The sequence below is a fragment of the Strongyloides ratti genome, scaffold srae_chrx_scaffold0000003 (genome assembly GCF_001040885.1).
Source record: "Strongyloides ratti genome assembly S_ratti_ED321, scaffold srae_chrx_scaffold0000003".
In the NCBI taxonomy this organism is placed as follows: domain Eukaryota; kingdom Metazoa; phylum Nematoda; class Chromadorea; order Rhabditida; family Strongyloididae; genus Strongyloides; species Strongyloides ratti.
Window position 1 is genome coordinate 551,999 of NW_020171511.1, and position 17,569 is coordinate 569,567.

At 19.2% G+C, this 17,569-nt stretch overlaps 3 protein-coding genes across 3 annotated transcripts; 1 reads left to right on the top strand and 2 right to left on the bottom strand.

Moving 5' to 3' along the window:
• Positions 1-2,020: 2,020 nt before the first annotated feature.
• Positions 2,021-4,304, top strand: SRAE_X000192800 (Hypothetical protein; the record flags this gene model as incomplete). Its single annotated transcript, XM_024654485.1, has 2 exons — positions 2,021-4,055; positions 4,108-4,304. The coding sequence occupies 2 exons, from the start codon at positions 2,021-2,023 to the stop codon at positions 4,302-4,304; spliced, it is 2,232 nt and encodes a 743-aa protein (XP_024499398.1).
• Positions 4,305-4,721: 417 nt separating this feature from the next.
• On the bottom strand, positions 4,722-7,117 carry SRAE_X000192900 (Kyphoscoliosis peptidase; the record flags this gene model as incomplete). The annotated part of the gene is made up of 3 exons (XM_024654496.1): positions 4,722-5,120; positions 5,213-6,880; positions 6,947-7,117. 3 exons carry the CDS (start codon positions 7,115-7,117, stop codon positions 4,722-4,724), a joined length of 2,238 nt encoding a protein of 745 aa, XP_024499399.1.
• A 6,389-nt stretch (positions 7,118-13,506) lies between these two features.
• On the bottom strand, positions 13,507-15,654 carry SRAE_X000193000 (Hypothetical protein; the record flags this gene model as incomplete). Its single annotated transcript, XM_024654507.1, has 5 exons — positions 13,507-13,740; positions 13,786-14,421; positions 14,471-14,927; positions 14,996-15,262; positions 15,308-15,654. 5 exons carry the CDS (start codon positions 15,652-15,654, stop codon positions 13,507-13,509), a joined length of 1,941 nt encoding a protein of 646 aa, XP_024499400.1.
• Between the last annotated feature and the right edge of the window lie 1,915 nt (positions 15,655-17,569).

The following is a 17,569-nucleotide window of genomic DNA, read 5'->3' on the forward strand; positions in this document are numbered from 1 at the left end:
ATTATAAAATGTAGTTATAGTGAATATATGTTTGTAGCGATATGTCTTGCGCTTCTCCATCTATATTACCACAATTTTTGTATTTCTAAAGGCAAAAATTCATTAATAAAGTTATACGATATTTTTTAAACAACATTATTGACGTAGATGCTATAATAAAATAAATGAAGTATAAACTTTTTTTTTTTGCTTTATAAATGCAATCATTTAAGTATTAAATAAAAAACTTGACAAAATGTTTTAATTAAATGTCATTCGTTTTACTTGTAATATGTCCTTATCAATACAGCATCTAATCTGATAATATCTATATATATATTTATATATATAAATGTATATATATATATGAATATATATTCATTAATAGTTCTCTTTTTACTTATATATTTAACTCTACAATATAAGTAAACAAATTTTAATTAAAACTTTTCTATCATTAAATTTTAAATTTAGATTTATCGATTTGACAATTATCATTTTCTAAATTAGTTTATCCTCACCAAGAGTGGTTTTCTCGTTTTATTTTACCATCTAAATTGAGTAGTCTTAAAGGATTCTGTCGATTTTAAAATGACATGGGAAGAGAGACTAATACAAATTTATTTTATATATACGTACAATTTCAATTTATTTAATATTACTTTGAATTTATACCATATTCACATATTTTATCTTACCAATGTATTATAAAAAAAAAAAATTCCCTTATTAATGAGAGAATTTTTACATTTACAAATAGTGTGTTGCTTAATTAACTATATTCAAATTTATATTATTAAAATATATATATATATAATAAGCTAACTTTATATTATTTATTTATTTTACTTTTTAAATTTTGACAATTTTTTTTTTGTTACTTTATTTTACAAGTAATATATAATTTTTTTGATCAGACAAATAATATAATTATAAAATAAAAAATAATTAATAAAGTTATATTAAAATTGTTTTATTTATATTATACGGTAAAAAAGTCATTTAAATATCTAACTTATATTATTTGTATGTACATTATTTATTTGTCTCATTTTTATTTTCGTGTAGTAGAGCTGAAGTTTTAAGAACATATGATTTCTTATTCCATCATTATTAAATACATTTCTGGTGTAAGAGTATTGGGTCTCACTTTGAAATGCTAGTATTACTTGTTTTTTTTACATTTTGTTAGATTGTTAGTTTCTTTCAATACCAATATATAAAATTTTGATGTCATAATTTATTTTCACGCAAAACATTAAATTTACTTTTATTTATAATGTTATTGGATGCATACGACCTATGTAAAACATGTATAACATTTTTTTTTATAACAGCTTATTAAGGCAAACTGTTTTATGTCATTGCTTGCTATTCATTTTTCAAACAATCTACTCATATCTAATGCTTTAGATTAAAATCATTTATTATAATAAAAAAAAAGTACACTTTTTTTACATCTTAATTACACTTTTTAATAAACATATATATGTCATATAGTTATTTATATTTTAATTTAAAAAATTTTTATTTTGATAAAAAAAAAAAAATTATCTACTATTTTTGTTTAACGGTATCCTTTATGCCATGATAGTAAAAAAAAAAAAATAACAAGGATTTGCAATCTTTAAATCATCAACAACCACTTTGCTCATATGGTCATGTCAATTGGCCTTTCTTTAATATAGAAGACTTTGGCGGCCATCATTCTCTACTACCCTAATTCTCTGCCATAATTTTGGTTTTGTTTAAACTGAATGCAAGACAACAGCCAGTATAATTTGAGCACAATATATGCCAAAGAAACTTCCCTTTATACACTATATTCATTGTATTGACTCTCTTAAGTAACGGCTTCCTCATAATCTTAATACATAAATTTTTCTTTTATTCATATTTAATATAACAATTTATTTTATTAAATTTATTTAAAATAATATAATTAGACTATTATAAATATTTTTATTACTATAATTTTATATATTTGATATTTAAATTTTAAATTTTTTTTTTGTTTTATTTTAGAGCATTGATTAAAACAATGACTGACAATAATGGGCTAACTACTAACAATAACTTTAATAATTTAAATTCTGATTCATCCAAATATGTTATGGATAATTCTATGGGATCTTATTATCCAAACCAACAATATAATCAATTTAACAGTCAATCAAATAATCAATTTTCTGTACCAAATGGACAAAATAATTATATAAATCCACAAATGTTCTCAAATCAAAATAATACGAATTCAAATGACAATATGACATCAACACAATCAATTAGTCAAAATAGATCAGTTTACGACATGAATATTAACAAACACTCATCATATCCTCAACAATCTTCAACACCAAATACAGCAAATAATATGAACAATTATCCACCAAATATGAATGTTCCTATGAATAATACTAACTCACTCCAACAACAACAACAGCAGCAGCAACAACAACAACAACAACAGCATCAACATTCTCAAATGTATTCAAATATGAGTTTTGTTTTTTCATCTGAAATGGCCAATAAAGCTATCTGTGATATTAATGAAAAGAAATATGATAATCTTAAAACATGGCATATTAGTAATTATGGACATCCAAATCAATATGGTAATGAAAAAAAAATAGAACAAAATTGTAATCGGGGAATAAAAAGAAAGATGTCACCTATTAAAGAACAACCTAATACATTTACAAAACCATTAACAATACCTACAACTAATGGTATTCATGGACAAGAGTCTAATGGTAATCACCCACAGAGTAACAATTATGGAAATATACCACCATCATCAAGGACATATAATAAAGATGATGATAATCCATTACGTAGAATGGAAAGAATGACTCAAGAAACATTAAATGAACCTCCTAGTAAAATGCCAATTAGAAGTAATAATAATTCAGTAAATGGTGATAATAATTTATCATATGATCAAAAAAAAAGTCAAGAAAAACATTTAAAATTAGAAAAATTAAATCAAATTGAAAAAGTTTTTGGTATTGATAAAACAAGACAAAGAGAAGAATCATATCATATGAATCATATGATGCATGAACATGATATAAATAAAATTTCACAAGGACCTATAAATAATCCAAATGGTTTTATGCAAGGTGTACCAATGAATATGCAACAAGGTATTCATCAAAATATTAGACAAACTGGACCACCAAATTTAGGACCACCATATTTACCTAATAATAATATGCCACCACCTAATCGTCCAGGATCCCAACCAATGCCAGGAAATCAAAGACAACATCAACCTCAACAACAATCACCATCAGTACCATTTTTTCCACCAGGACAAAATATTTCAAATAGAATAAATCAATTTCCTAATCAACAACATCAAACAACAACACCATCAAATCATATGATGCCATCACCACAAATGTATCCAATGGGATCTAATGGTCAACAAAATAAACAATTTATTTCACCATCATCATTACCCCAACAAAATAACATGAGACAAATGTCAATGAATGGAATGCAACAACAATCTAATATGCCTCCTAATATTAATCAAACGATGAATCCAAATATGACACAAATGAGACAACAAAATTTACCTTCTAATATAAATCCTAATGTTAATCAGATTAATATGCCAAATGGAATACCAAATCATCCACTTCAACAAAAATTACCGGTCCCAAATAATATGAATGTAATGAATGGACAAAATAATAGACCACAAAATATGCAAAATCCTGGTATGCCTGGAAATGGTATGCAAATGCCTGGTATACAAGGTCCTGGTCTACAAAGTCCTAATATACAAAATTCTGGTATACAAGGATCAGGAATACCACAACAATCTAGACAACAACAAAATATGACAATTCCAAATATCCAAGGTAATATGCAATTACCAAATTCTATGAATTCTATACAAAAATCACAACAACAAAATATGGATCAAATGATGTTACAACAAAATCAAAATAATCAAGGGTATCTTCCTAATCAACAAATTCCTAATCAAATTATAAATGGACAAAATGGTATGGTTCCACAAGGCAATGGACAATCTAATATGATGAGGCCTAATTATGATACAAGTATGATTCCCTCATTTTAAATAAAAATTATATATATATTTTTTTAATTTAGATGTTCTTCACCATCAACAACACCAACAACAAATTAATTCTTCTATTGAAGGATATATAAATGTTAATCAACAAAATTCTTGGCCTCAACAACATAATTTACCTAGACCATTAACAAATATGGATTCTCGAGCACCTATACAAAAAGTGCAATATTCTCCAGTTTTGATGCAAGAACAAATGGCAACTATCAACTGAGAATTGATGCCTTTTTATCGTTTTCTTAATAGTACTTTTACTTTACTAACAGCGTAGGTATTCAAAATAATGGTGAACCGCAAAGTTGATCTCATGTAACTTACACTGAGTCATCTTAATTGTTATGTAAATTATTATTAAATCTCTATTCGCAAGTGAACCTATTTATATAAGTGAGGTTAATACAGTGTACAATCATTATATATATTCTTCATTCATATACATTTACTCATGTTTTGGTTATTTATTAGGCTTTTCATTTAATATAACATACATTTATATACGTTTTGTTTTTATTTTTTTTTTTTTAATAGAGAAGTATTGAATGTAAGTACAATTTAAAATTATAAATAAAATGTAATATTTTATCATATGTATTATTTCTTTTTTTTTTAATATTTTTACTGTGTCTATTTTTTAGGCACGTGAGTTAATTAAATATTTGCAACAATGAGTAAGAAGTTGTTTTCCATTGATATTTGGTTTTTTAGAATTTCTGGTATAAATATCTAATCCATATTGTCCTTCATCTGGAAATTCTATTCTAATGCTTACTTCATCACCATAAATAATTGTTTTACAACATTTTTGTAATCTTCGATCATCAACATTATTTTTATGTAAAGAACAAACAAATTCAGCCAGTGGTTGTAACATTTTAAATTTAATTTCCAAATGTTGACCAGATGTTATAATAGGATCTTCATGTGTTAAAGGTACTAATTCAAATAATCTGTATGCTTTAGGTGGTCCCCATTCACCTGAAGCACATTCTGGTAATGGTACCATAATTACATTCAAGTTTTTACATTGTATCTAAAAAAAATATATATTATTTATTTTATTAAAAAAAATTTATTTTGATATAAATAAAATAAATATTTAATTTTATTTTTTTATTAACTTACTTTGAATTTACAAACACTTTTAAATTTGATAGGTTGACCTGTCAAATAGTGTTCAGGTAAGACTTGATTTGCGAAGACATCTAATAACATTGGTCGAGTTGATGGGCAATGAACTCTAAAAATAATTGTATCACCTAAACTTGATTGCATAACAAAACGTTTCATATTATATCCATTAATTTCACATGAATCTGAATCAAAAAATCTTAAATTATAATGAAATATAAGAAATTTTGAGTCAGAATTTTTCATATTTAATGATATTGTTGCAGCACCAGAATCATCAGAATTAATAATTGCTGGTATATTTGGATCAACAAATTTAAGACCATACTTAAAAAATAGAGATCTAACAAATGGTAAATTTTCAAATTGTTGTAATGTTATTGGTTTACGTAATAATTGCCATTCTTCATCTAATGGGAAAAATTCATATATAAATTCTTCTGGATCAGTCATAAAATAATGATCATCATACTCATAACGTAAATTAGAATCTTTTGGTGATGGTGGATTATTATTAATATTATTATTATTAGATGAATCTTTAGCATTAACAAGATGTCTAGCACCCCAATTACATTGAACAAATCTCCATGAACCATCTAAATAAACAGCATTCCATGTATTTCTAAAACGTGAATCATCAAATTTGTAACCTGGTTGATAACCAGCTGATTTACTATAACCACGAATAACAACACAATGAAGACCAGCATAGGCACATAATCTTTTAAATAATACATGATAACTTTCTGTACCATATTTAATTCCTCTTAATAATCCCATTGGTGTATCTGTTTCAATATTATTGTCAAAAATCATAACATTTAAATTTTTTACTGTAATCCATCTATATATTGCTCTTGCTTTATCCATATCATTTCGTACATCAACTGTTAAACACCTTATAAGATCAGTAAATGTACATACATTTGATTGTGCTACAGAAATAGCAATTCTATCAATTTCTTCAAATATTGTTGTTTCTGTATATATATGTTTTTTACTACATAATGGTGGTGTTGGTGGTGGTGGTGTTAATGGATATTGATAAGTATATTGTGATTCATTATTTTGTTCATAAACATTATCATTATTACGTGCTTGCCTAAATAATTCAAGCATTTCCATAGCCTGTTTATCAACTAACTCAGCAGTTTTCATTCTTTCTCTCTCTCTTCTTTTCATATTTAATGTTTCTAATTTTTTTTCACGTTTTAATGTTAAACATCTTATTAATTCTTCTTTACTTTTATTTTCTTTAACTTGCCCTTTATGATATTTTTTAGCAAATTCATCTAATGCCTTTTCCCATTCTTCTTTAGTTTCTTTTTCAAATTCTCTCATTTCTCTTTGCCGTTCATCATTAAATTCTTCATATAATTTATCTTCCATTTCTCTATGAATTAATTCTAATCTTGTTTGAGTATCATAATCAACAACATAATTAGCTCCACCATGAATAATTTTAGGATATGGTTTAGCAACTTGTGTAGCTTTAATAGCATGTGCAATTTTTAAATCAGCAATACCAGCATCTGCTGGATGATTTTTATATCCTCTAACATTTGATTTAACAATATCAGTTGAACTTTTATTTCTATTAGTTAATACAGGTAAGTCATGTGGATTTGCATTTGGTACATGATTTGAACAATAAATTTCCTATAATTAATTAATTTTAATAAAATTGTTATATTAATTTAATTAAAAAAGATAAAAAAAACTAACCTTATCTTCAATATTATTTCGATTATTAAAATATGTTTTCAATGCTAAACGTGTACCACATATATAACATTTAAAACAACCATGATGAAAAAATGTTGAATCTTTTAAAGGTCCAACTTTATCAGTTGGATATACAGGTTTAGTACAACGATGACAATTTTCTTTTACCATATCTTAAAAAAAATTATAATAATAATGTTTTTAAAATATTTTTTTTATCATAAAATAAAATAAAAAGTAATAATAAGAAATTAAATGTATCATGTAAAACAAATTTTTAAAAAATATATATATATAGAATAAAATAAAGTATTGTTAAATGTTATATTTATAAAAATATTAGTAATATACAATTTTATAAACACTTGAAATATTCAATAGAAATATATATATATATATATATATGTATATATATGTATTTTATTATTAAAAATTTTTTTTTTATTATAAAATTGTAATTGAATAAAATGAAAGGTTAAAGAATTGATATGAAATGCTCATAAATACCATGAATTTTTGTAGTATTTATGATGAATGTGTAGTTAAGTTGTTTGTGTAAGATGATTTAAAAAAAAAAAAAAAAGATAATTTAAAGAATTGTATAACATCTTATAGATGATAAAATTTATCATATTTGGTATGTGTCACAAATAAATATTACTTAAATTTATACAATTTTAAAAGTGATGAAAAAAACTTTTTTTTTTATTTCTTGTTGATTAATATTATATGTTAATTATGTATAATAATAAATTTATTAAAGAATATTATTAAATTGTTGAAATTTTACTTTTATAAAGCCATTTCTTATATTTAATTTTAAACATGTTTTAAATGAGCAATTATTAATAGAAAAGTATAATGTAAAATAATAGTCTATTCAACTAGATACAAATATTTTTTTTTTTTATTATTTTATAATATTATTAGATAAAGATTAATAATATATTTAAAATATAATATGACGGTTTTAAAAGGGCAAGAACAAGTTTAGAAGAAAAAAAAAATAAATTTTTTTTTATAATCAATTTGTTATATTTTTTAATTGTAACAAAAAAAAAATAGTTTTATTAAGTATTAGTAGGGATTAATTATTAATAGGTTTATATTAAATAACTTATAAAAATTTTTGTTTATATATGTATATATCTAAATTGTCTTATTTTAAAAGATGTCTTCTGTTTCTAACTCATAACAATCTAAAATAGGTATTAATATGAATGGGTCAAGCATTGTCCTTACTATTCATATTAATATCGATAATAATATGATGAATATATATATATATATAGATATATATTAACAATCATGAATAATCATTCATCCACCTGGTTGAGTTTATATATATGTATATATCAACCTCTCAATTTTTAAATGTCATATTTTTAGTATACTTAATTTACATATTTAATATATATCAACTGAAACAAATTTATTTACAACAATAAGAATAATGACAGAAATATAAAAATCCTAGATTGTCAAGTTTTTTTTTTTAAGGTTCATAAGACGTTTTTTTTTTTATTAAATAGTAATTATTTTCTTGTAAAATAAAAAATTTATTAAAAAAAAATATATATATTAAAAAGCTATATCATATAAATATAATTTTTATAATAATAAAAAATATAAATATATATAAAATAATAAATATATAATAGATTAATGAAAAATTGTATTAATAAAAATATGTTTTCTGATTTCCTATAAATAATTAAAGTAAAAGGAGGATGTGATTAGATCTATGAAAGGTAAGACATAATTACTATTTTAATAAATAGAAAATACTAAATATATATATATGTATATGTGAATATATGTATATTTTAATTTTTGTATGATGATATTAATATAAAAATATATATATTTATAGTATAATGTAAAAGAAATATAATAAAGGTAAAATAAAAAATTTTTTAAAATGTTGAAACAAGATATAATTTTATAACCTAGTATTATCTAACATATGTTGGTTTATTTAAAGAAATCAACACTTACAAATAGTATAGAAATATTATATTTTGATAATTACAGTATAATTTTTAATAAATTATATAAATAAAGAAAACAGTAATATACTATTATAATTAGCTTTCAAACAATTGAAAATTAGATATGCCATAAAATAAATAATATTATATTACATTTACCTTATCCAATTAAAATCTTAATGTGAAAAGTTCCATTAACTATATCTTTTTATAAAATCTCAAATATTCTTTAAATGTAGATAAGAAATATATCTAACATATTTTCTTTTAACTTTTCACAATAATGAACGGAATGACAAAAATCTTAATTTAATAATGTTTAAATTTATTACTATACTATCAAATAAAATTTAAATATTTAATGAATTTTACAACTATTTAACAATATTTTTATCTTTAAAATAATCAAACATATTTTCAAAAAAAAAATCATAATTTTTAAAAAGAAAAAGTTTATATTATATAAAGAAAAAAAAAAACTTTTAAAATCTATTAAATATACTCTACACATAAGTTTTAAAACTTTATTAAATACCAACAAAAACATTTTACAATAATCAATGTACATATTTAGTAAAATTCATCACTCTTAAATTAGACATTGTAAAAATTTATATAAACAATTTTTATTCATGTTGAGTATATATATTTATATATATATATATGTACTGTCAGCTTGATATTAAAGCACATCTATACAATAAAAACTTTGATTTTTCAATTATGTCATGGCGCCAATTAAATTTTACATATAAAAGTAAGTAAAATTAAATACATAAATAATTATATATATATTTTTTTATATATAGACATAATAAAAATTGACATGAAAAAATAAAATAACATTTTGAAATAAGTGATGCGAAGTTAAAATTATCTATATTTGTATTTTATATAAGATTTAAAGTAAAAAAATATATATATAAAGTTTTTTTCTTTTTTTTTTAATAGTTATATTAAATAAAATTGTTATATTAAATTAATGTAAATAAATAATATAATTTTATATAATATGATACATTTTTATATTTGTTATGAAGATGAAAAGAATGATTTTATATAAAAAGAATAAGAATTTTTATTGTATTAATAAATAAAAATAATACCAATTGTATATGATACAAAGAATTATAAATAATATAAGTAAAATAGCTTAAAACTTAATGTTTTATTAATCATCTTTACTATAATATAAAATTTATTTAAGTTATTCTTAATTTTATTTATCCTATTTGTTAACAATATAAAAATATTGTTAATTTTATAATCATAGATTTTGTAATTAGTTTATATATAAAATACAGAAGATTAATAAAATAAAAGTAAATGAATTTTAACTATTCTATCCAGATGCTAAATTATATCAAAAATAATATATTAATGAAGTAAGAATAAAAATTGAGGTGAATGACAAATTAATAATAACTATTGTTTAATTGAGGTATTAATTGGTTTGATGGCATAGACACGAGTCAACAATTTGTATAGTTTGTGACATTCTATTATAATTTGTCATATTTACAATATTAAAATGAATAATAAATAAACAATAAAAATATATTTTGTATTGTTATGAAAAATTCTTTTCAATATACTTGTAATTTTAATAAAATGAAATATAAAAATTATTAAACAAAAGTAAAAGTAATTTTTAAAATAATTATTATACTGTTAACAAAATGATTTTGAAAAACTTTTTTTTAAAAATATTTATATTAAAAATTTTTAGTCAAGTTCAAGATAATTAAAAGTTTACTAAATCAAATATTTTAATGTTCTTGTTATTGTTTTAAAAAAAAAGTAAAATAATATTAGTTTTTATTTTATTATTTATCATTGTACTTGTTATTTTACTCATTAAGTATTAAAAAAATATAGATAAAAAATTTTTATAATTGTTTATATTTAAATTCTTTTAGTACAAGACTAGATTTGATGATGTCAGTAATCTTTTTAGTGTAAGCAAAAATGGTATTATTATTTATCTTCATTCCAGTTCATCTAAAAGTTATTTTTGTTATTTCTCATAATATAATATAAATACATTTTGTGAATATGATATTTAGAAAGTATTAATTTATTACAAGAAAATTATAAAAAAAATAATCTATAGATTAATAAATTAAAACTATTATTGTGATTAAACTTGAAAAATTATTGTATTTTAAAGTAGAAAATAAAAAATCTATCAAATAATATAAAATTCTTTTTATTAGGAAAAATAAAATATTAAAATGAGTAATGTAATAGAAGATTTAAAATATAATATGATGAATTGGAAAAATTTAAAAAAAAACAAAATAATTTAACAAAAAAATATAATATAGTAAGATGAAAATAATAATTTATTAAATAACTAGATTAATTTCAATACTTTATAGTAAAATAGTATATAAGTATATTATTTTTTTTCAAAATTTTTTTTTAAGAAAATAGTCTGTTTATCTAACCAAATAGTTTTTTTTAAGTAATCTTTTTTAATCAGAACTAGATCAAAAGATATTATATTTCTACAATGATTTTATTGTTTTTTTTTATTTATATAATAAAAAAATTTATAATATAAATGTTGAAAATAATCTTTTCTAAATTTATTAGTTAAATTAATTGGTATTACTTGTAAAGTCCTGATTTATATAAATAATGTCATTTTATATTAAACAGTTGTTGTTTCAAATAATAAAACAGGTGTAAATATTTAATTTAACTGAATAAAAAAAAATTTATTATTTTTACAAACTGTTTAATATAATAGTTTTTGAAAAAGTTTTTATTATCATAATAAATGATAAAAGAAAAATTTAAAAAATGTTTAAAAATTAAAAATAAATATAATTTTTTTATCTTTTTTATTTTATAATAATATTACAAATTGAATATATAAAAAATAATAATTATTATAAATGTACTTTTTTTGATAATTATTCATCTGACATATTTAAACATTTAATTTGTTCTTAATTTTATAAAAGATTTTACATATACATCAAAAATAATCATTTTTTAAGATATAATTCATAGATTTATTAAAAGACATTTTTTTTTATTATTATAATATTGATTTAAAACAATTGTTTACATTAAAATTAAAAAAAAAAATTTGGAACATTTTTAACAATTGAATAATTAAATCAAAAATTTTTTTTCAAAATCCTTTATTAACATATATTTTATGTTATAAGATTTTTACTTTATGATGTTACTCATAAATTCTTTAGATAAAAAATTTTTTTCTATTTAAAAATGTTGTTGAAACAGTATACATCAAATATTAACAAGTATGTTATATATTACAATTAGAATTTTATATAACTACCGCTATCTATAAAAGCAAAAAGCAAAAAGTAACAATATAAAGATAAAAAAAAAGTTATATAAGAAGTTGCTTTATAATTAAAATTATTATTGTGTATAGATTAATGATTAAAAAGTAATGAAACTTTTTTTTTTTCTATTTTAATAAAAACATTTTTAAAGATTTATATATTTCTGTATCAATGACAAAATAATATATGTTAGAATTGTAATATTTTGTTTGTTTTTTTTTATTATTTTGACTCAATTTCATAATAGATAAATAAAGTACAAAAAAAAACTTGTAATACAAACATTAAATAATGTTATTATTATACTTTTTTTTTTACATTATTATCTTATATTTACAAATAAGCACATATTTATGATGCTTATATTATTTTGTATAAAAAAAAATATTTATAACGTTAAATTGTATTAAATAATTTGTATATTAAATTTTGAGTAATCAAATATAAATTTATCTATTATTAAATTTTTTTACATTATCAATACTATTTGTGTTTAATATATTTTTTTAGCATGAGCAATAACATCAAAATGATATAAATTAAAAAGAATAAAGCTTTAAATTTATAAAAGTTAAAAAAAATATATTTCGTGCATAATCTAAGATTATTATAGAATAATGTTAACATTTTTTTTTTCTATGTACATTATTTTTTATTTTTTTTTGTAAAAACAATTAATCTTAATTTTTTTTTGTCTATTATATTAAATTAAAATAGATATATGTATAAAAAAAAACTTTCTAATCTTAAAAAATTTATATTAAAAATATTAAATTCACTATTTTTATTAATATTTTGTATTCTAATTTTGTGGTACTTTTATATTTTAAAATTTTTATTTGTAATTTTTGAAATCATTTTATTTTGACATTACATATTATGTAGTACAATAATCACAAGAGAGCTTAAAGTATGAAATAATGGTAATTACAATAATTACATATGTTTTATATAAACATTTCTATTCAACAAAATCTTTTTTAACATTAAGTAGTATTATTTATTTTTTTTAAAAAATTACTTTTGAAACATTTTTTAAGTTTTCTTTCATTAATTTTTTTTTATGTTAAAATACATGTATTAAATTTAAAAAAAAAATCCCACATTTTAAATAAATTTTTTATTAAAAAGTTTATAAATTGTTAAAAAAAAGAAAAAACAATTTTTATTAATTTTAATTTGCAGTAATTTATTCTTATTAGTAAAAAATTATTTAAATTAATAATAAATTATTCTTAATTACTTATACTAAAATATTTTTTGATATACATGAAATATAATGATAATAATACTTTAAAATTTCTTTACACTGAATAATTGCAATTTCCTTGTCTATACTAAAATCAAATATAGCATATATTTGAAAAACATTTGTTGATTCTGTAGAATGCTTAGAATTAAATATATATTTACATAATCTAGGATAAAAAGAGTTGCCAACAGACAAATTATCTATATAATTATCTCTTACAGAATACTGAAAATATAATTATTATATATAATTATTTTTTAATAAAAATACCTTTATATAATAAACAGAATTATTTTGTAATCCTGAAATTTCAATACATTCTTCTTTATCATCAACATCATTAAAATTAATTACATTCAAATATTCCAAAAGTAATAACTCTATTTTTGTTGTTTTTAATAACATTTCTTTAGAATTATTAAATAAATGACAATAACGAAAAGGTAAATTTGAGCATGATAATATATATCCTAAACTATTTTCATTTACTGAAATCTTAATTTCTTCATAATTAATTTTAAAAAATAATTTTCTTTCATTTGCAAACCAATATTTTAATTCTGTTTTTATTTTATTTAATATATATAATCTTCCTTCATCTTTATTAATTTCTAATAAATCATTAAGATATAATCTAAACATCCTTTTTAATTGTGCTATCATAACTTCTTCCAATAATTCCAAATGAATTTGTGAATCATCAAAATAAGATTTTAAAATTTTTTTAGATTTATTATAGGCATTTAATATTGATGTTGTAACTGATTTTACTTCAACACCACTATCACAAGATGTATTGTTAAAATTATTTCTTAAAAATTTTATATCTTGATAATTTTTTTTATCCATTTCATCTTTTTTTCCAACATCATTTAATAATTGTTTTTCTAATTTTGACCATATATTCTAAATCATTTTAATTATATTTAATATATATATTTTTTTTATAACTTACAATTATCCTACGACCATGATTTTTATATAATAAAATATCATTACTATTATAGTCAATTTTATTTTTAGGAAATAAATCATAAATATTTTGATTTATTAAATTAAGACAATTTTTTATAATATTTGTTTTTCCTAAATTATACATATGTTCAAAAATTTCATTTATTTTATATATTTTCCATGAATCATTTAATGATGTTATTATTATACAACTAATTTCATTTGTCAATTTAATAAAAAAAACATTAACAAATAATAATAGATCTTTTTTTTTCTTTATTTTTAACCATATACTATCAAATTCTTCATCTATTTTAAATTTTAATCTTATATCACGTATATGCATTAATTCTTCTATATCATTACCTGATAATGAGTCTGTTAAATGATTACATGTAAAAAATGAATTTTTAGTACCAGATGATGCTAATAATGTACCATTTCTAATTAATATACATCTATAATAAGGTATTTATATAAATATATATTTATATATATAAATAAATTATTATAATTATAAACCTACAAATTATTAGGTATCTGCAATTTTAATCCATTACTTAAATTTTTGCAAAATTTTAATCCATTATCAGAATAATTAGGATGATCTAAATGTTCTTGAAATAGAGGTTTTTTTTTCTCTATTACCTCATTAACACGATATTTTAACATATTTTTTGCATGTCTCATAGATGATAATTCATTTCTTATTAACATACCAAATGGACCAATATAAAAACCGAATAAATGATGAAGTTTGTCAAGTATTCTTTTTGAATCACATTTGTAATCTCTAAAATATATGTATAAGTATTTGGGAAAATTATAAGTTACTTACACTTCTGTTACATAAATAATATAATGTTGTTCTGAGAGATGACGAAAGAAAAATTTTAAATTATTGCTTTCAATCTCGTTGATTATAATATTTCTTTGTGCCCTATGGGAGTTATATAACATAATAAGTGGTAAAAAAACATCAGTTGCTTGTCTATTTGGAATATCTACAGTAATAAATTGATTTAATATATTATCATTAGATAGACCAGACTCATCAGATAATGGGGATTCTATTTCTGATGTTTCTTTTATCTCATCATAATTTCTTATATATAATAAAAATTCATTATCACCATTAGTAAAAATGACAGAATCACGATCATCAACTAATAATACACCTTTCATTTTTTTTTAAATAAAAAATTATTCAAATTTAAATAAAAAAAAAATTTGAATATATAATATTATATGTATAATATTAAAATAAAATTATATTTTATTGATATTACTAAAATATTATCTATAATATCATCATTACATATATATATATATATAGTTATTTGACAACTGTATTAAATAGATTGTTTGAAGATAAGGAAACAATCTTATCTAATGAATAAAACCATTTGATTTTTTATATATTAATAAACTAATCTTATTAATGCTTTATGTTTATATATTTTTTGATACTCTAACAATCATCTGAATAATATTTATCTTTTTTATAATTTTTTTTTTAAAAATAAAATAGTAAACATTTTTTTTTGTATACAAAAAAAATTTTTTTTATCAATTACCTTTTTAAATATTAAAAGAGGGGTATAAATAAATATAAATGAACAAAAAAAAATTTTTTTTTTAAGAATTTTAATGATGAATAATATATATATATTTATATATATATTTAAAATAATTATCATTAAGGAACTGTAAATCTTTTTTTAATGAGATATGATTTATATTTATAGTAATGAGTTTCTCATCAAATTGTTAATATAATACTTATGGTGTAAATGTTGAAAACCATTTAAGAAACATTAAAAAGTCTTTGAATTATGAAATTTGTTGTCAAGCTGTTTCCTTCAAATATAACTTATAGTGAAAAAAGATTAACTAAGTACACGAAAATGTTATAAATATTTTAAAAAGAAAAACAAAAATTATCACTATATTCTTTATTAAAATACTTTTTCTCTCATCATTATTATTAAAAGTTAAAAATTAAGCAATTGTATTTTGACCTATACTTATTATATTATATACAAAATATTTAGTTATCCCAGTTAAAATATAAAACTTTTATATAATAATTCATGTTCTTCCTTTTTAAATACATTCAACATAATCAACAAAATTTTTATATAATATATAGTAAATTAATATAAGTCAATATAAAAATAATCTTGAGAATGTGATTTATTCTTTCATAAATTCTTATTCATATAAATTTTATAACAAATATAATTTCCTGGAAAATTAATCCCAAAATTTGTCATTCTCTTTATAATTTACTTTTTAAAATTCAACATATTTTACTTTTTATTTTAATATATTTTATTGTTATTATTAAATTTATTTTCGGAGATAATTAATTTTAGATCAAATATTTTTTTTTTTTCATTTTTTTATTTTAAATATTGTTTACTTTTTATATAAAGAAATATATATATTTTATAACTATTAAAAAAAAATATATGTATATAATAGGTTTATCTATAGCTTTTATCACATCAGGGAACATTTAAAATTTTTACATAATTAAAATGAATGATACAAATTGAAAATAAAAAAAAAAAGATACTTATATAGTCAAATTTATTTAATAAAGTGATTCTAATCTTTAAAAAGTAAACAATATTATAATGAAAATTTTATAATTATAATATATAATAATATATTTTTTTTTTATAAGTAGATTATACTAATTGTTACTCATTAAAATAATGTTTTATACTTTATATATAATTTTTATCTAAATATACTATATTATTAGTAAATTAAAAAATATTTCTCGCAACTAAAATTGTTATTTATTTATTATTTTTTTTTTTGTAATAAAATTAATAACAATCTTTTTCATATAATATAAAGTCAAAATACAATAAATTTTATTATATAAAAATTTTAATGCTTATAAAAAAATAAATAAAAATGTTTTCTAGTGTTGGTAAAACTTTTACTCTAAGTACTATTTTATGTCTAATGAAAATATTTAGTTTATTTTAGTTTTTCATTTTAATATTCGTTTTATTGATACCTAAAAATATTTTAATACAGATATTAGACATGAAAAATAATATCAAATTACGTAATCTCATGT